The sequence below is a fragment of the Rattus norvegicus genome, chromosome 1, assembly GCF_036323735.1.
Source record: "Rattus norvegicus strain BN/NHsdMcwi chromosome 1, GRCr8, whole genome shotgun sequence".
In the NCBI taxonomy this organism is placed as follows: domain Eukaryota; kingdom Metazoa; phylum Chordata; class Mammalia; order Rodentia; family Muridae; genus Rattus; species Rattus norvegicus.
The window spans coordinates 203,618,156-203,637,289 of NC_086019.1; the positions used below are offsets into that span (position 1 = coordinate 203,618,156).

The 19,134-nt window shown below is 49.5% G+C and overlaps 1 protein-coding gene and 1 long non-coding RNA gene across 4 annotated transcripts in view; one reads left to right on the top strand and one right to left on the bottom strand.

Annotated features, from left to right (window-relative positions):
• Nucleotides 1–1,062: 1,062 nt before the first annotated feature.
• Nucleotides 1,063–12,416, bottom strand: LOC134485194 (uncharacterized). Its single transcript, XR_010063187.1, has 2 exons — nucleotides 7,753–12,416; nucleotides 1,063–6,765 (listed from the first exon to the last, which is right to left on the bottom strand). It is a non-coding gene; the product is annotated as an uncharacterized LOC134485194 (long non-coding RNA).
• The window catches only part of Inpp5a (inositol polyphosphate-5-phosphatase A), a 190,360-nt gene continuing 172,746 nt past the window's right edge, over nucleotides 1,521–19,134 (top strand). Inside the window, exon 1 of one of the 3 annotated variants that reach the window (XM_006230486.4) lies at nucleotides 1,521–2,184. In XM_006230486.4, coding sequence (XP_006230548.1) covers nucleotides 2,110–2,184 — 75 coding nt within the window. In that variant the 5' untranslated portion in view covers nucleotides 1,521–2,109. Of the gene's footprint in view, nucleotides 2,185–12,968; nucleotides 13,739–19,134 lie in introns of those variants that run through there. The other 2 variants (NM_001108923.2, XM_063269679.1) reach the window with 2 other exon arrangements.

Below are 19,134 nucleotides of genomic sequence, written 5' to 3' on the forward strand. Positions count from 1 at the left end.
CTAAAGCTTGCCCATAAGACAGAGCATTCAAAATCATGGCCATAGGTTTTCCCTTGAGAAGCCTGCACACATTTGCTTCTAGAGTGTGGACTTCTCTCTGTAGTAGTACTTTCTCTTAATTCTTTACTTGGTCTCATCTCTGAATTCTTTCTTGGATAGTGCCAAGAGTTGGGAAACACTTGGTAGAGAGCATGTGGTTACTGGGCACTGCGCTGTAAGCACCAGATACTCATTTCAAAGCCTTGCTGTGGGAAGCTCATTAACATTGCTAAATGCTAGTTACACACTGGATGATGTTCACATCTATTGCGTTAAGTAAATGCCCTGCTAAAATTAATTCAGGCAGTTACTTGTTTCCTCTGAAAAGGCCATCTAGAGGGCAAGATGGCTCAGTGAGTAAGAGCCCTGGCCACCAAGCTTGATGACCTGAGTTCAAATTCTAGAACCCATAAGGAGAGAACTGATAACTGGATTTTGATCTCTGTAGCATGTGTGCCTGAACCAATGCACACCATACATACAGACTAAAAAATTAAAGAATGAACCCATGAGAAGAACTCCCCTTGCAAACAGGGTTCTGGTATGTCTGTAGTACTGTTTCTTTTACAGTGGATGCCTCCTCAAGGGCTACAGTGCAGCAGGCCCACTGGACAGGGCTTTCTGGAGGCCTAGACTAGCAAGGATGACCCAGCTCACTATAAGTTCCCTATCAGCTCCGTCCCACCTCTAGGACCAACTGTCTCTATCTCAGAGAAACTTCTTGCTTCCTTCTACATGTAGAACTGATTCTACTCTTCTAACTAGCATACCTCCCTCCTCCCTCCCCCGCTCTGGTGGCTAAAATACCCGGACTGACCACATCCCCAACTCAGGGAACTGTCCCTGGGTGTGGCATGGGGGCCACAGCTAGCTGTCCAAACACCTACTCTGAACTTTCTTTTTCGGGGGGGTGGAGGTGGGGGTATGGTCTCAAGCTATAGTCCAGGCTGGCCTCGAACTCAAACTCATAGAAATCCTGCTACAACTTCCAAGTACTGGGATTACAGGAATACACCAATACGCTTGCTTCTTAAAATGATTTTTTTAAAAAAATTTCTGTTTCTGGATGCCAACAGCTTTCTGTCTTGTAAGCAAAGTCCTATATAAGGAACTGGGTGGACGTGTTAGGAAATTGCAAAATCCCATACACTTGATCTGCAGACCCACTCTTTGCAGACCCAGGAGGAGGCTCCTCCTCAATTCTCTGTGACCTCGCTCCCTCCCACGATCCACCTACGTCAGACTCCCCGTACCGGCGAGGGCCTGGACCCGGGCTGAAATGCGTTCCACATCGGGGGCAGGATAGAGGTTCTAGGAGCTCCAGGGCTCCCAACAAGAGAGGCTAAAAGAGGGCGGGCTGCAGTCATCCAAACTCGCGGCTCCTTTAAGAGGCGCCTTGTTAGCAGGGCCGTGACGTCATGGGAGTGGAGGGTGGAATATGCGCGTAACCGCGGCAGGGCGGGGCAAAGCCGGGGAGGACTCAGGGGCCTGACAGACAGGAATGCCCCATATGCCCGCCTCTCCCCCTTCACTGGTGTTGGCTCCTCCCCACCCTAGGCCCAGCTCCTGTGAGCAGGCCCGCCCCTGCACAGACCCCACCCCCCAGCCTAGCTCCTGCCCGAGGATCCGCCCTTCCAGCCGGCCCTGAGACAGGGAGCCTATGACCCAGGTCTGTAGATTGTGTGTAGGCACCGCCCCACAAGGAGACCCCGCCTCCGGCGCGACCGACAGCACCGCCTTCTAGGGTCCCACCTCCTGTGGGGCGGGACTTGTCCCAGCCGGAGTCGGCGGCGGCGGCTGCGGGAACTTTCCCGGCGGGTCTAATGGCTGCGCGCGGGCCGCTGTGAGGCGCGGCGGCGAGCGGGCGCGGGGCCGCGGAGCAACGAAGAGCCAGCGACCGCAAGGCTGGAGTCCCGGCCAGGCCCGGTCCGACCCGCCAAGCCCGCGATGCGCCCCAGTGCTGTCCCTCGGCGCAGCTGACGCCCCGCGGCCCCGCGAGACCCCAGCCCTACCGGCCCCGCAGGAAGCGGCCGCCGCCACCCAGTCCAGAGCCCGCTCCGCCCGGGCACCATGGCGGGGAAGGCGGCCGCCCCCGGCACCGCGGTCCTGCTGGTCACGGCCAACGTGGGCTCGCTCTTCGACGACGTAAGTGCCGCGCCGTCGGTAGGGAGGGGCGGCTACGGGCCAGGAGTCTCCCAGCCCGGGACCCTGTCATCCCCGTTTACAGTTGGAGACCCTAAATTCCGGCCCCTACAGTGCCTTCTATAGCTGCGAACCCCTGGCCAGTTGTCTTTTGGACGTGTAACTCTGATGCCCCCTACCCACAGCTGGAGACTCCGACCAGGGATTTCCCAAGCCCCAGACCCTGACCTCATAGTGGGGGTACCCTAGGCCAGGAAACTTCCAGCTATACACCCGGGACCTTAACACCGCTTTTCTGGTACCCGAGGCCAAACTCAGCTTTTGAACCCCTGTCTTAACCCATACTACTAAGTCCAGATCCTTGAATCCTGATGCTGCTTCCTTGCTTTCCTTCTGAGATAGCAAATCCCTATCCCTTTCCTGCTCCGGAACTTCATAGCCACAAGTTCCTACCTGGAGTTTTGACCCAGAATCCTGATACTTGGTTGTGCTGGCCTCCAAACCTAAGCACACGCTGACCCCGGGTTTCCTGATTCACCCCTGGCTCTCAGTCTCTGACTCTGATCCCCAAAGTCTGTTTCTGATTCCAGAAACCCAGCGTTCAAATTTTGGTTCCTTGTCCTCCCAACCCAGACGTCACTGACCCTGAATGCTGAGTCTCTATCCTGAAACATGAGTTACTACACCTACTCTTGGCCCTAGAGTGGGATCCCTGCCTCTAATTCTGCACCCCACCTCCCATCCCTGAACCTTCTTCCCAATAGACCTCAGTCCCAAACCTTGAACTCCATCATCTGAGTCCTGGTACCTAGGTGTCATCCCTTGGTCCCATCTTGTGAGGGGCCTGAGGAGTAAGACACCCTCATTTTGCCAGGTTACTTGCAATAGCACTAGTACTCAAATGAGGTAGCTGTATTCAAGCCTTGGAGGACTTTATATTCCTGTTTACTAAATGAACCCGGTGATGAAAAGCTCTTCAAGGCCAAAAATGGTGCCAAAGGCCCTTATCTTGTAGAACAGTTCCTCCAGTCCCACCCTGGAACCCTGGGCTTTCTCCTCTGGGAGGCAGAAGGGAGCTGAGGCCTGGGGCACTGGGAGCTCCCTGGAGCAGGCTGGGGCTGACCTAGTTCAGCATTGCAGCCATGATGCCACCCCGCTGTTGGTACTTAAACTGCCAACCCAAATAAAGCAGGATGCGGCTCCAAGTGGCACGCTTGCTTAAGAAGAAAGGGTAATGCCACAGCTGGAACTACGGAACCACATACTCCCCTTTCTCCCTCTCCCTCCCCTTGCCTAGGTGAACAGTTGGGATGATGCCAGGGCTTGGATACAGGCCTGATGTAGATTTCAGGCGAGGGTCCTGTTTCCTTCCTGGCAGGGAGCATGGGAGAAGAGTTTCACTGAACTGAGTTCACAGACAGTGTAAGCTTGGCTTTTATTAGTAAAGGCAGGCGTTATTACTATATTTTGTTATTTTCACTTACAGACACATCCGTGTTCTAGTTCCCTGCTAGAGAGGCACTGTCTGCCCTCTCAAGTTTTGGACAACTTGATGTAGTTTCACGTGTGATCGTTTTCCACAAGGGCCTGTATGGGTGTGTGCCTGTATATTTAGCATTCTATTCTAGGCCTTCCAGTAACTTGTCACTGTAGCGTGGTTTTGTTCAGATGATTCAGATCCGTTAGCTGTGGCTTCAAAGCCTCAGAAATGTCAGGAAAATTAGGCATGGTGGGGCACTTTCATCTCCAAGGGAAAATAATTTTGCTGTGAGAAACATTCTTTCTAGTAATTTTTGATTCTGAGTTCTAGAGTTTCTGTTGCGTTTCAATCGTATATATACGTAACACACTTCTCTCCGCCGATATTAAAGAGGGTGAATTAATTATGTATGGAGCCCTTACGTAGCCCTCACTGGCGTTGGAACTTACTGTGTAGACTAGGCAGGCAGATCCACCTGCGTCACCTGCGTCTGCTGGGATTAAAGATGGTAGACCACCATGCCTTCCTTAACTCACTTTTCAGCAACATAGTGTCTGACTTTTTACTTGTTTTCTTAAGGCTCTCTGAAGTTTTGCACTACATTTATATCTAAAAGGAATATCTGTCTTGACGAATTGTTCCTAAGTTAATTCCAAACCAGTCCCCAGGGACAGGCATACCCTTAATGGAATGACCAAGAAGGGCACACTCACATTCTGTGGCCTGCTTCCTTGGTCAGGGATTGGGCGTTGTGGGAAAGAAGCTGGGGAGAGAAAGTAGCAAATTCTCAAGTGAGGTAGATTTTAATTCCTCAGCTATACTGGACTCAGAAAGTGCGATTGACTGTGCCCCTGATGACAGACATACCTCTCCAGTGGTGTAAAGGAGCTCTTGCTGTGGGAAACATGCGCTCCCCTGCCCAGTGCCTTAGCTGTTGTTTGAGGGAATCAGCTCCCAGGAGGAAAGTGTCCGATTTGAAACAGTCATGCTGGCTCTGGAGGGCATTTTTTCCTTTTATGCACAAGCAGTAGGTGGTTCGTTTCTGCATTTATAGTTTCAGAAGTCTCCCCTCCTATGTTTCCATCCTCTTCCTAAACCACAGGGGACCCCTCTTAAAACATGTACCTCTTTCTTTTTAAATTGGGGGTTGAACCCTGGCCTTCCCTGCTTAGCTATAGGCCCTAGCCCATGTATGTAAATTTTAATCATAGCTTTGTCGTCAGTACCCTGGGATCTCCAGAACATCTTGTTCAGCCTGCTCTTGTCTTCACCAGCCGTCCTGGCTGGCATCCTTGCCTGGCAGGGCGGCCCACTGCAGTTGCTGAACTGTGCTGCCGAGGGCCTTCATGGTGCTTGGAGCCCTTTGACCTTTTAGTCCTAATGCTTCACTGTAGGCGAAATGTTTCGTGTTCTTAAAAACCGCTCAGGGTTTACGCACGTGTGTGTGTGTGTGTGTGTGTGTGTGTGTGTGTGTGTGTGTGTGTGCGTGCGCGCGTGTAAGTACTCATTGTGTTAAATGTCAGAACTGAAAATGTTAAGCACAGAACATTACAGGACACTCTGCTTACTGGCAGAGGGATTGGTTGCTTTATACCCAGGACCAGGGCAAGGAAGCTCCAAGGTCCCTTTGGTAAGAGTGAGACAGTTAAAGTCATGGCACAGTGTTAGAAAAAACCACCTTGGCTCAGTCAGTCTTTGGGAGAAGAGCCTTCAGCCCGTTTTCTGAGGACTTCTGTCCCAGCTGGTGACCCTTCAGAAGTGTTTTGTCAGGTATCCAGAAGCATCTGCTACTTTCTCATTTTCTAGTAGTGACTGCCACATTGCCTCTGGCTGATTCCTAGTTTGACTGGATGTCACTGGGAGAGAGGGAATGAGTGAACCAGGCTATGATCGTTCTGCTGATCTGGCTGGTGCTTTAACCACTGTGTTTGTAGCTCTAGACTGCACTCGTGGACTAGTAGTGAACGGAGAAGGTAAATGCTTCAGATCGCCCTCCCTTACATGGTCAGGCTGTGCTGGCCTGGTCCTGCTATGTATTCAGAGTAAGATGTCATTCGGAGCTTGTTTCCTGCTTAGCTTAGTTAACTCCCAAGTGACCCTTTCCAGGCAGACATGGTCTTGCAGAACTGGCAGTGTTAGCAGGGACCCTAGTCAGCAGATGTTTTTTGAGCCATGGGATGGAGAGAGGCAAGTCAGAACTGCTGTGGGTGGGTGGACTCCAGGCTACCTTGGCCCATTCCCTCTCCCACCTCCCTCTTCAGATTTATCCTCTTTGCCAGGTTTTCACCATTGGTGTGGAAGGGGCTATAGTCTGGCTCCCACAAGCCTGTTCTGTCCTACATAGCCTTCATGAGGACAGTCTCTACCTCATTCCTCTTCCCAGGTTCTGCCCCACACTTCTTCACTCTGGGATTCTTACTTTTTTTTTTTTTTTTCCGGAGCTGAGGACTGAACCACTGAGCTAAATCCCCAACCCCTACTCTGGGATTCTTGATGTCAGGACTAGGGTTGCTTCTTTGCAGTCAGCTCTAGAACATTCCAGTCACTTCCCAGGGAAGCCGTGTATATTGACTTCACCTTCCATTACTACTGCCCACCACTAGAGTGTTTGCCGTCTCTGGTTTGTCTGTTTGGAGGTTCCTGGTTCCTGGAAGTAGACCTGTGGAGAATGTGGCTTTTGTGTCTGGCTTCTTTAACTTAGCAAGGAGTCAGTCATCAGCATTCTTCCTGTCTTGGCATGCATCACCGCTCCATGCTTTTCTAGGGATAGAGTTGTTCCTGTGTGCTTGTGTTTGTCCAGTGACCAATTAGTAGGCATTTGAACTGCCTTTGCATCTCGGTTGTGAAAACTGTTGTGAACTCTGGTGTGGGTGTTTTCGGCTCACAAGGTGTATGGGGTGTGCCTTGCAGAGGACTTGCTGAGTCCAGAAGAAACTGTCCTGCTTCTGAGGGGCTACCATGCTGTCTATATATGGATGCCCGTCTTGTCTTGTCTTGTCTTGTTTTGTTTTGTTTTGTCTTGTCTTGTCTTGTCTTTTCCTCGTCCTTGTCCTCGTCCTCGTCCTCCTCCTCCTCTTCCTTCTCTTCCTTCTCTACATGCATGCCTGGTACGCATAGAAGTCAGAAGAAAAGGCTTCAGATCCCCTGGGAGTGGAGTTACAGACAGCAATGAGCTGCCTTGTGAGAGCTGGGAATCAAACTTGGGTCCTCTTCAAGAGTAATAAGTGCTCTTAACCTCTGTGCCAACTCTTCAGTCCCCTGCCCCCATTCATTTCATGCCCCTCTAGTGGTTCTTGGTTTCCCAACATCCTCCCCAGTACCTAACATTGCTCTTTTTTCTAAGACTTGGCTTCTTGGAAATCCTGTATTTGCTTTTCCTTTCATACTTCTCAGGATGGTATACCCAGGTCAACCTAGACCTTCCCTGGCAATGCTCACTTCCCGGCCCTCACATAGGTTCCATTTCTTTTTGTGATGCTCCAAATGGCAGCAAACTGAGGCCAACATGGCCCCACCTAGCTAGGCCCACTGCAATTTTCTCCACAGAAGATTGGCACTCTTTTAAAAGTTATTTCTAAATGCACACGCGTGGGAATGTGCTCATGAATATAGTGCCTATCAAGGCCAGAAGAGGGCCCCTATCCTCTGGAACTGGGTGCTAGGAACTGAACTTGGGTCCCCTGTAAGAGCAGTACACGTGCTCTTAAGCAGTGAACCACTCCTAAAACTCCCCTGAAGGGGCTGGGGATTTAGCTCAGTGGTAGAGCGCTTACCTAGGAAGCGCAAGGCCCTGGGTTCGGTCCCCAGCTCCGAAAAAAAGAACCAAAAAAAAAAAAAAAAAAAAAAAAAAAAACTCCCCTGAAGTGAGACTGTCACACATGTCTATTTTTCTCTTTGGCAGAGCATGCGGCTGCCAATGGCCTGGCCTTTCCTGCTAGAAAAGGGTACTTTCAATGTTTAGAATCTTGAGGTAAACCTGGTGGTCACCTGTTTCCATGCTGTGAATCCCCCCACCCCCATCCCCTTAATCCTTTCCTAGTGTGCAGGAACTGGGACCATGTGCCCTTCTACCGATCCCTAGTTGGTCTTACCATAGTTAGGTGGCTTAGGAGTCTCAGCATTCTTCCTTTTGGCTGTGCTGTTCGTGAGCAAAGATTTCAGAGAGCAGTCTGAATTGTAGTCAGTTTTCTGAGTCTGTAAGACAGGCCCAGCACTTGTCTCTCAGGGTGGTGGGATCAAATGAGGCACTATTGCAACATTTATGCTACTGTTACTGGTGCTTTTGACCATGGTATGAAACCATTTCTGATTTGTAAACACAGGTGATTTTCCACAGACATCATTTCCTGGCTTCTTTCAATGTTTAGAATTTTGAGAGACATTATTTAGACTTTTGCCATACACCTGGTGGTCCTCTGCTCCCATGCTCTGCTTGCCCCAACCCCAACTCTGTCCCAACGTGAAGGGAGAAGGACCATGTGTCTCTCTGTTACTGACTAGCCTTTGAGGATGCAGTACCCCTGGCCATGAGGGCTCATCCATTGTTCATGCTTTCATTGCTCCAGGGGTGCTGAGGGGCCTGGGAGCATGGGGATGGCTTGAAATATTAAATCTTTTTCCATCTTTGAAGTCAGCACTGAGGGTAGAGCTGTTGGATGGTTTAGTGACATTTGTGGGGCAGTTGTGTTCATACAGTCCACTCAGACACCTGAGCAGGCTCAACATGCAGGGATCCTCCTCCCAGTAGCTGGGGGGGGGGGTGCTGCCTAGTGTTGGAATCTGTGATGGGATTTCATGGACTTGGTGGTCTGATTGGAAAGTCACAGAAATCCAGGAGTCCCTGTCCCAGGCAGTAAGACTACAGTTGAGAGGCTTAGACTTAGGAAGAAAAACCAGCTTCCCTAGGTTATAGCTAAGGGAGTATGGGCTCCCCTGGAAATGGCCTCAGCTGTGAGCTGCTCGCCTTCTGTCCTGTGCTGTTCCAGGACAGCCATGTTCACACCAGGTTTCCTGCCCTGATGCAAGCTTACTGACTGACCAGTGTGCCTGAGACAGAGAAGATAGACTTGTTCCCCTTCCAGTGCAGTAGACGAGTCCTTTTCAGTAGGTTGCTTGGGAATCTCCCACACTGACAGACTCTCCAAAGACCTGAGAAGGTGCCTGCGCTGGCCAGGCTCTTGGTTCTGTTAGGCAGTCCAGTAAAGCCTTGGCCAGCTAGGTCTGCCTTGCAAGCACTGCCTTTGGAGTTGCAGGGAGGGAATTTGGAAGCTCTGGTGGCCATTTCGGGCTGTCTTTTTTTCTGAAGAATAGTTCAGAGTTTGGCCTTCAAGCATAGTGAAACCTAGAAAGGTCCAGCACTAAGTCTCAGGGAAGGCAGCCTGATCTTGAACCTCTTAAAGGACTAAGGACCCTGGTGTAAACCTCCTGACAAGATGCGGTGGTAAGAAAGCTTTCTGGGCTTTCCTTAGTGATGAAGGAGAATGGAGCGTTCAAAATGTAAGACCAATGAGAGGCCATTGCCTGTTTTCATGTGAGGAGAATTTTGATTCAGAAATGGAAATTCTACTCTGATTTAATTAATACTCTATTATTGGCAGATTGGGGGTGTGGTCTACCAACTTAATGCAGCATCCCTGCGGGCTTTGTGGGAGGCTGGCTCCTAAGCCCACAGTTTCTTGCAACTGCTCTGTTTTGTGAGCATGCCTTTGGACTTCATCTTTGAGACAGTTGAGTCACTGTTGTGTCTATGCTTGGCATTAGTGATGAGTGCACCCCTGGTGCCTGCATAGCTCCCCAACATTAAACTGTGAAAGGTTGCTCTGAGAGGTGGCATGCTACCAGAGGGATGATAGCCGCATGCCCTATGCCATAAGGAGGAGCTGGTCTGGCTGGTCCTATAGAGGATGCTTGACTTGTATAGATCAACCCTGATTGATGCAGAGGGCCTCGGGCCCTGGAGGGGCTCTAGGTAAGCTGGTCTTGCTGTTGATGTAAGGAGATTCCTGGCTAGAAATATGCCCTGAGTGTGGTACCAGAGTGCTAGTGCCCTGCAAGTCCAGAACACTGCTCTGGGTTTGTTTTGCACATGGAATGCCTTCAGCTCATTCTCAATGTCTCCATGGGCTAGTTACTGCAGAGTCTTGACATACTGATTGACCATTGTGGCTTTGGGCCATTTATCTTCATGGCTTATCTCTCGATGAGGATATGGTGCTTTTCCTTGGAGTTTTTTGAGGTTACAGGGTATTCTTTGTGCCCTCTGTCCTGGGGTATGCATGCAGAATAGAGCTGCCTTTTCACATTGGAACTACTGGACCAGCTCCCGCTCTCTGGTCAGGGCCTACTCAACCTCTAAACTGACTGCACCCCAGAGCACTGTCTCCATGATTTATCTGCATTAGTCTGACCCTCACTATCTGCATCTTTGTCTCTAACCTCACATGGTTGGACCGTCCAGATGATGTGCTTGCCACGCTTCCCTCTCAGATTGCTCCAGACCTTTTTCTTCTCCCCTTGGAGGTTCAGATAGACCTACTCTGAGTCAGTGTGTGCCCTGGTACCATTCTTTACAATATATTTATATTTATTTGCATTGTACACACACACACACACACACACACACACACACACACACACACACACACACACCCATGCACCCACGCACCCACACACTCATACCCGTGGTGGACAGAAGAGGGCATTGAATCCTCTGGAGCTGGAGTTACAGGTGTTTCTGAGCTGCCCAACATAGGTGCTGGGAACCAAACTTGGGTCCTCTGGAAGAGCAGTACCTTCCTAACTGCTGAGCCATGGCTTCAGTGCTCCCCTGCCTTTCTGATCAGACATGTGACCTTGGTTCATCTTCTGCTTCTGCCTGTTTATGCTTCAGCAAGCAGGAATCACACCTGGAAGTCTGGTTGAGGATACTAAAGCAGGGAGTGGGGATACCTGCCTTTGTCAGTGCTGCTGGGTAATGACATCCCACTCCCATGTGGGGAACTTGCTGTGGGTCCCATCCCATGGGGCAGCAGCCTCGTCTTCACTATGTCTCTGAGTGCCGAGCTGCTGCCAGATGGCTGGGCAGCCACTCACTGAGCCTGAACACATGTGGCTAACGGTTACGGCCTCCTGTGTGACCTGGCACTGCTCCCAGAGGAGCCTCATCTGCAGCTTTGCTGTCTGACTGCCTCGGCCTGCGGGAACACTTGGGACTCCCCGGAAGCTTCCTTCTGCACTGGTGCTGTCTCCCCTGCTCATGTTCTTACACCTTCTTCCCCTCACAGTGTTTGTCGCTCAAGTAGGACATATTTCTACATCTGTGGCCTCTGGGCCACTGTTCTTTTCCAGGGACTCCTCCAGGTCCCTGTAGGGGCAGGCGGCTCTCACTGATCCTTTTAGGACAAGCTTATGTCCTGGCTTTGGGCAATACGTTTGGAGCTCTCCTTGCCTGCTTCCTCCTTCCCAACCTGAAGTGATTCCAGGTTTTGCTCTGTCCTGTCATTTTCTCCTGTTGACAGCTTTCAATATACATATTGCCTCCAGGTGTCTGTCCTCTGACAGCAGCACCGCGTGATCTGGGGATAGAGGGTAGGAGTGGAGGGAGAGCTGGCAGCTTTCCTTGAGAGCTGATGCCCATCCCATGTCAGGATGAAGGTGGAGGCTGGGTGGGAGGTGTTTTTAGTCAGCTGATAGCAAAGGCGATGTGTTGCCCTGGCACAGTGACGTTAGCCTTGGCTGTGCTTATACCTCATGGTGCCATGGGGATAAGTATGGTCCAGTGCACTCTTGTGGTTAGTGGAAAAGCCTGTTTCTTGGACTGTAGCTCTTTCCCTTTTTCCTTTAAGAAGTTTTATTGAGGAATAATTTGCATACCACACAATTTACCTAGGAGGCTGTACAGGTCAATGACTTTCGGAAAATGCCTGCATTTACGCATCTGTTGCCATGAAGCAGTTTTGTAACACTTCCCACCTAGCCCTCTTAAGTGCTCAGCCCCGGCTCCTGGCCCCACCCTCCTCAGCTCTGCTGACCTGTAGAGTCCTGTCTTCCCTGAAGTTTCCATGTCACAGAATCATATGATATTCAGTCTGATGTCTGGTTTCTTTCAGTGAGCACAATGTGATGATTTTGAGGTTCCTTGGTTTTGTGTGTCAACAGTTGACCTGTCTCGTGGCTGAGTTGTATTGTACTGTATGGTCACATGGTTCATTCATTCTCTGTAGGCAGGCCTTTGTGAGGTACAATGAGTGAGTAAACATTGTTTCTATGGACACAAGTGCTTGTCTTCCTCAGGCTTACAGTTCTGTGTGGGTGTGGGTGTGGGTGCTTGCTTCCCTGGGACTGGTTGAACAGTCAGTGTGCTTGTGTGTGTATGTGTATTTGTGTCTGGGTGCACCATTTCATCCTCTGTGGTAGTGTGTAGGTCACAACCTTTTGCTGTGCAAGCACCTGGTGGTATTTTCTTGATGATGAGTGGGCATGGAGTGCACTTCTAGCCTTTTCTTTTCAATGTAGGCATCCTTTAAGTTGGTTCCTTTGCCGTGTTGGTAATCACTTTTGGCACTGACTGTACTAGGCAACTTCCTGGCTGCTGACTCGCTTACTTCTCTAGGAGGGTACAAGGTGCTGGGACCCCCACTGGAGGCCCCATTTACTTGGACAGACAGGCAGATGTCATAATGTTCCTTCATCAAACACAGTTAATCCAGGTGAAGCAGGAGTAGGCGTCGTCCCAGGAGAACTCAGTGATGGTTCTCTTCTGTTGCCTACAGTGTAGGGAGCATGCCACTGTTGAGGGGGTAAGGGCTCTGCAGTCCAACCCATGCCTGTCAATCTCTATGGGGGTGTGGCGGGACTTTTCCAGGGACCTTCAGTGGCGGTTGGCCTACTATTCCTGTCTTTTCACAATTATCTTCTCCCTGGGACTCTGGATGTGTGTCCATCCATGTGCAAGTCTCAGAGGTACTTTATGGCTCTGGCTCTGTGGACCAATCACCCAGGTTTTATGTAGGATTGTGGTCATGCTGGGGATGAGTCGCGGCATGTTAGGGTGGGGGCATTGTTGCCAGACTGGGTGTTTCTGTGGACTTGGCAGTTGCATTCCTTGAGGTTCTGTGGGAAACATCTGTCTGCAATGGGATGGTCTGGCCTTCTGGCAGCAGGTGGCTATCTTGGCTTAGGCCCATCAACATAGCCACTGTAGGAGAGCAGTGGATGTTAACTGCAGCTGGGGGGGGGGGGCATCTGGCTGCCTCAGTGGTGGGGAAACACAGGAAGGGAGAATCCGCTCTTGTTTCTCCCTTTAGGAGGATGCTTGTCTAAGGCTGTGGGGTGATGAGCTGTCAGGCTTACTGGCCCACAGCATCTTTTCTTGTTTCTCTGGGCCTCTCAGCATTGCAGGGCCATCTTGTCAGGCCTGGTATTTGCCTCTCTGGGAGTTGGCCATTGGGAAGGCTTGGATGTGTGACCCTGGCCCATTTGGGCTTGAGGCTCCATTATTCTAGGTACTATCCGGGGTCCTGAGAAGGAGCCAGGGAGGCCTGTCCTTCAGCCCTGTGCAGCCTCCCTTGTCCACCTTTTGGTATTTTGGTGATTGCTGGCCGCATGATGAGTTAGGATGAGAAGTCAGAGTAGGGATGTCTTTGGGTGTCGGGCTCTGACCAGCTAGCTGACATACATGTGGGAGCTAGCTGACATACATGTGGGAGCTAGCTGACATACATGTGGGAGCTGAGAGTCTGCCGCTTCCTTCTGTGCTATCTCCGAGCCTTGTGCTGGAGGTGAGGCCTACCCATGCAGATGACATCCAGGTTCATTTGTCATCTGGAGTTACCCTCCTAGGCCTTGTTCTCTTGGCATGGCATCTGGGTGAGGAACAGGCACATTTCTGGGGACATGTTTTGCTGTTCTTCTCCTTCATCACGGTTGGGTTTCTCAGATCTGTCATAACTTCCTGTTTTCTTGTAACGACCTGGGGGCCCTCGCTGTTGCAGTCAGGTGGTGTACTCTGACACTGTCCAGGTGGGAGGAGAGGGCCAGGCCATGTGGAAAACAGGAGAGAGCCATGGAAACTGACCAGTAAGTAAACAAAACAGTCCTTGGTGACAGGCAGGAGGCTGCCTGAGACCCTCAGGGGGACAGATGGGGTCTCACTTCCCCCAACCTCCGTCATTTGAGGTCCCCCAGAGCAGCTCTGTGTTAGGTTTACAGAGCTCCAGTTTCGTGTGCTTCTGCTGTATCTTAGCAGAAAGATGTGGCCTGGAGAGAGCATGCTGGGGAGTGAGGAGAGGCCTGGGCCTGTGTTGAGGGCGGGAGCGTGAGGGTAGAGGGTGCGGTTAGTTCACTAGATGCAGTCCAAGGTCTGCACCCTCATGGTTCTGGGGCCTCCTGCAATGACACCTGCTGACCCACCTTCCCCACAGGGAACCGACTGCCCTAACCTGGGAACATAATTCTGAGTGAGAAGGTCTTCATGGAGCCAGTGTCAGTGGCCTGGAACACAGGGATGCTCCGATGTTGAGACCACACATCCTCTGGTGTGGCTGTCCTGAGGTTTTGGTTTGGTCAATCTGAGTTAGCTGGGGAGGCAAGGAAGGAGTGGCCGTTGGGGTACTGTGACATAAAAGCAGAGTCAGGAAATGGGGAGCTATGTGGCAGATGTGGCTCACAGAAGTAGGAACAGGTACTGTGTGCTAAGAGGTGCTGTGTGCTAATGGTTCCAGGCCCCTGTTTCTTTACAGTGAACAAGGTCATTGGCCTCGGTCTGTGTCTAGTGGGAGGGTATGGTGAGCGTAGAGTGCCATGTCTGCTCCATTGCTACTGTTGTCCCTCAGAGTGGGGGCTTGAGGCTAGTTGAGCCCCTGAGCTGACTGTGAATTGTTAAACCTTTATCTACTGGCAAGCAGCTGCTCCCATGGAAGAAGAGGTGTTGCATTGAGTGTAGAGTTAAGGGGGTCTAGGGGCATCAAGTGGCTTGGGAGTTCTAGGCTCTTGTGGGTGTTTCTATGACTGAACAGCAAGGCCCTGAACAGTAAGGTGTACCTAAGAACTGTGGATAACAGACACAAAAATGCCAACACTTGATCTTTCTATCCTTTTTTGAATAAAATTCTACTTGGGGAGAGATCAGATGCACCCTAGTGTTAATGGGAATCAATACCTATGCTCTGATGATCCCACAACTGTATTCTCCTGTAGTGGGGTGTAAATAGGTGTGGAACGCTGACCCTGCTGTTCACATTCTGGAGGAACTAAGGCTGCGACCTGTGTGGCCCACATAGATGCGGAGTGGAGGGGTTTCATAGTCTTTCCATGGTGTTTGCAATGGGTCTGCCTTGTTGACGAGATGCTAACTCGCAGCGTCCCTGTAGGAGAGTGCTCAGCCCTCACCTGCTGGAGTCAGCTCAGCTCCAGGGGCTGGATGCTGTTCAAGGAGCAAATCTAAGCATTCTAGTTCAGACCTGAGTCCATTGCGCCCGGCAGAACGTCACCTGTTGAAATACCCAGGTTCTTGTCTCTGACTGAGGGCAATGAATTGAATTGGATCAGGACACATGGTTAGAAAGAGAAATAGACAGTGATGAGGAAGAAAAGTTCTCCTGGGACTGGGAGCAGGCTAGGGAGCTGAGGGTAAATTCTCCAAGGCTGGAGGCCACAAAGAGCTTGACCCTTTATAGGACACTTACATAGTAACCACTGCTTCCACTCAAGGTTCCATAGGAACCTTCTGCTTCCACTCAAGCTTTCCTTATACTAGCTCTGGGAAGGGCTTTCAGGCATTTATGTTAATTTTTTTTAAGATTTATTAGCAGGCATGCTGGTGCAGACATTTAATTCTAGCTCTTGGAAGACAGGCATTGGATATCTGTGAATTCAAGGCCAACTTCGTCTACACAGTGAATTCCAGGCTAGCCAGAGCTACATAGTTAAGACCCTGGCCTCCAAAACAAAATAAAACGTACACACAAAAGATTTATTTTTATTTATGTGTATGTGTGCCTGTCTGATTGTCCATATGTGAACCACATGGGTGCAGGTGCCCTTGGAGGCCATAAAGGGGAATCAGAGCCCCCGGAATTGGATACAAGCAGTTGTGAGCTGCCTGATGTGGGTTCTGGGAACCAAGCTCTGGCTCCGGATAGTTTCTATGAGTGGGATCTAGCAGTTCATGCCCTGTCCCATGCTTTGACTCTGCATGATATTTTCTGGGGTGGCCCATGGTGTGGCATTGTGGTACTTCACTCAGTTTGTGACCTAGTGTGTTTCATCGTGTGATACACACTGCATTTTGTGTGGTATTGATGGCAGTTTGCTGCCATAGATAGGGTTGCTGTGAATATCCATGCAACGAGCTTTTGTTTGAACACAGGTTTCTGTTTTCTTGGGTGTAAACCCAGCTGTGGAGGTGTTGGCCAAGGGAGCTTAGCTTTTGAGGAACTGCTGCTGGGTGCTTTCCACAGCCAGGCGTTTCATGTTCTACGAGCAGTGACGGTTCCAGTGTTTCCACATCCCCAAACAGCACTTGTTATTGTTCATCTTTGATAACTGTCCTGGTAGGTATAGAGTGACATCTCCCTGTGATGTGACGTGCAGTTCCCTGATATTGAGTTTCTCCGTGAGCTTAGTGGGTATTTATACGTCTACTTTGAAGATTCAAATCTGCAGCACATTTTGACTTTTGTTAACTGTTGAATTGTTAGAATTCTTTATATATTGTGGATACCAGACCTTTACCAGTTGTGTGATTCCCAATTTGTTTTCTCATTTGGGGTATATTATATTCATTTCTTGAGTGTTATTTGAGGCAGGAATGATATTAATTTTGATGGACTGTGCCTTGCCTTTTCCTTGGTTGCTTGTATCTAGTCTGAGGTTACAAAGACATGTTTTCTTCTAAGTCCTACAGTCACACAAGGTAGTGGTTTGCTTCTCTTGGCTGTGGCAATCTTGTCATTCCAGTGGCATTGATTGAAAAGACTCTTATTTCCCATTGGGCGTCTTACCACTCATGTTGAAATTGTAATTGGCCATGAACTTCACACATTTATTTCTCGGCTCTCGGCTTGACATGTCCACTATCTTGCTGGTGTCACATACTCTATATCACTGTAGCTTTGTAGTAAACTTTGAGGTCAGAAGTGTGAATCCTCCAATTGTTTTGTTTTTGTTCTAAGTCTTGCCTTGGCCATTTCCTTCCAGTTTTATATGAGTTTCAGGCTTAACTTGTCAGGTTCCACAAAAACCCAGCCTGAACTTAGACAGATTATTACTAGCCTGTAAGTTCTTCAAGGGAGTGTTATCTTTGCAATGATGTTCTTCCAATCAAGGTGAGTTCTTCATTTCTTCTACTTTATTTTTTTTTAAAGTTAATATAAAAAAATGCTTTCTCTCACACAGACCCACACTCACACACACACACACACACACACATACACCTATATACTCACATACCCACACTCACATATGCACTCATACACACAACCACATACACACTCATACATACATATATACTCACACTCAATCACACGTATACCCACACACCCAAAAACACTCAAACACACAATATACACATGCATGTTCACATACACTCACACTACACCCACTCATACCCACTCACTCATACTCACACACTCATACATACACACTCACACTCATATGCACACACTCATACCACATACCTATACACACCACACACTCATACACACATACACTCACACTTATACACATATTCATACATACACTTACATACACACTCATGCACAGTCACACACATACACACTCACATACACTCACACATTCACAGCCACACCCACATACTCATACACCCACACCACACACTCATATACACACACACACACACTCATACCACACCCCCAAATACACATTTATACTCAACACACACCATTGCACCTTGCTTATTAATTCTCCTACTACCTTTCCCATCTGTTCAAATAGTTTCACTGAATTTTTTTTTTAAAAACTATTTTACAGACTTGAACTTGGGTTAAATTTATCCTAATTGTGTCTGTGGGTGATCTTCTGAGAGTTTTCCTTCTTTCTAAGTCAGTAGTACTGGTTTGCATCTTGCTAGGAATCCTTCGGGTACCCAGCTGCTTTCCTCATGGGTCCGTGGTTGTTCACACATTCCTAGTGGTCCTTTCCCCTCTGTAAGGCTGGAGACAGCACTTGGTTTTCTGACCTGACTTGTGTAATCGCATCTTTCTCTCACTGTCTATTGCAGGTCTGCCAATTTTCGGCTCTTTTGGATTGCCAGGTTTCTTCTGTCTTCTGGTGTTGACTGCATTCAGGATTAAATCACACTTTCTTGAGTGTCCTATCATACCCGTCTGCCTTTACCTCCTCTTCTTTTGTATTTGGTGGACACTAAGCTTATGTGTGAGAGCAGCTGAGCAGACTGTGTGTCCTGTGCAGGGAGATGGGGTTCACCTTCTTCTGAGTGTCCTGGGTCATGGGTATAGCTGTAAGTTTGAGGCTTTGATTCTGTCTGCATACGTCTTGGGAAAACCAGAACCTCATCAGGGGCACCTTTATTGACTTAATGTGTAGATGGAATAAGCAGACACCAGGTGAGGGTCAGCTTCCAACAGAAAGATGGATGCCCTGGTGTCTTCTGAGCCAGCTGTCCTGCAGCACTTTGCCAGCAGCTCCAAGCGTGTGAGAGAACACAGCACCCCTGTACCCTGGTACCTGCAGAATTGCCATGTTCTGGAGAGTTCTTCTCTGTCCTAGCAAGGTTTCTATATCATGACCAAAAGCAACTCGGAGAAGAGAGGATTTATGACATCTTATAGCTCACAGTCCATCATGAAGGAAAAGTCAAGGCAGGCACTCACGGCAAGAACTCAGAGGAGGAATTGAAGCAGAGACCATGGGAGGATGCTGCTTACTGCTGTGATCCTGTGGCTTGCTCAGCTTTCTTTGTAGACAGCCAGCGCCAGTTTGCCCAGGTGTGGTCCGCCCACAGTGGGCTGAGTCCTTTCACATCAATCATTAATCAGGAAAGTGTCCCACAGGCTTGCATAAAGACCAGTATGATGGAGCCATTTTCTCAGTTGAGGCTCCCTCTTCCCAGATGGCCATAGCTTATGACCAGTAGACAGAGAAAACTAACCCTCACACTCACTGTATGCAGTTCCACTGCAACTGACACTAGGAAGAAAGCAGCACTTCAGGATGATTCTTGAAGAAATGACCTCTGAAACTTTCCATTCAGTAGCCCCTTGCAATGAACACCCGGGGATATCTTTTTTGTGAGCACACCCTGTGGGCTTGGAGAAGAATATGGAGACCAGGCCTTCCTGCCTCACTTGGGTTGTGACTCATTTGCTTGTCTTATTCCTGATGATGACCTTCGCTGACGGTCCTGGTCTATAGAGAATGTGGACACTCACTGACCTGGGGCTGCTTACCTAAAGCTTCCTGGGACCAGAGGCAGCTGCTGGCTTGGATTCTTC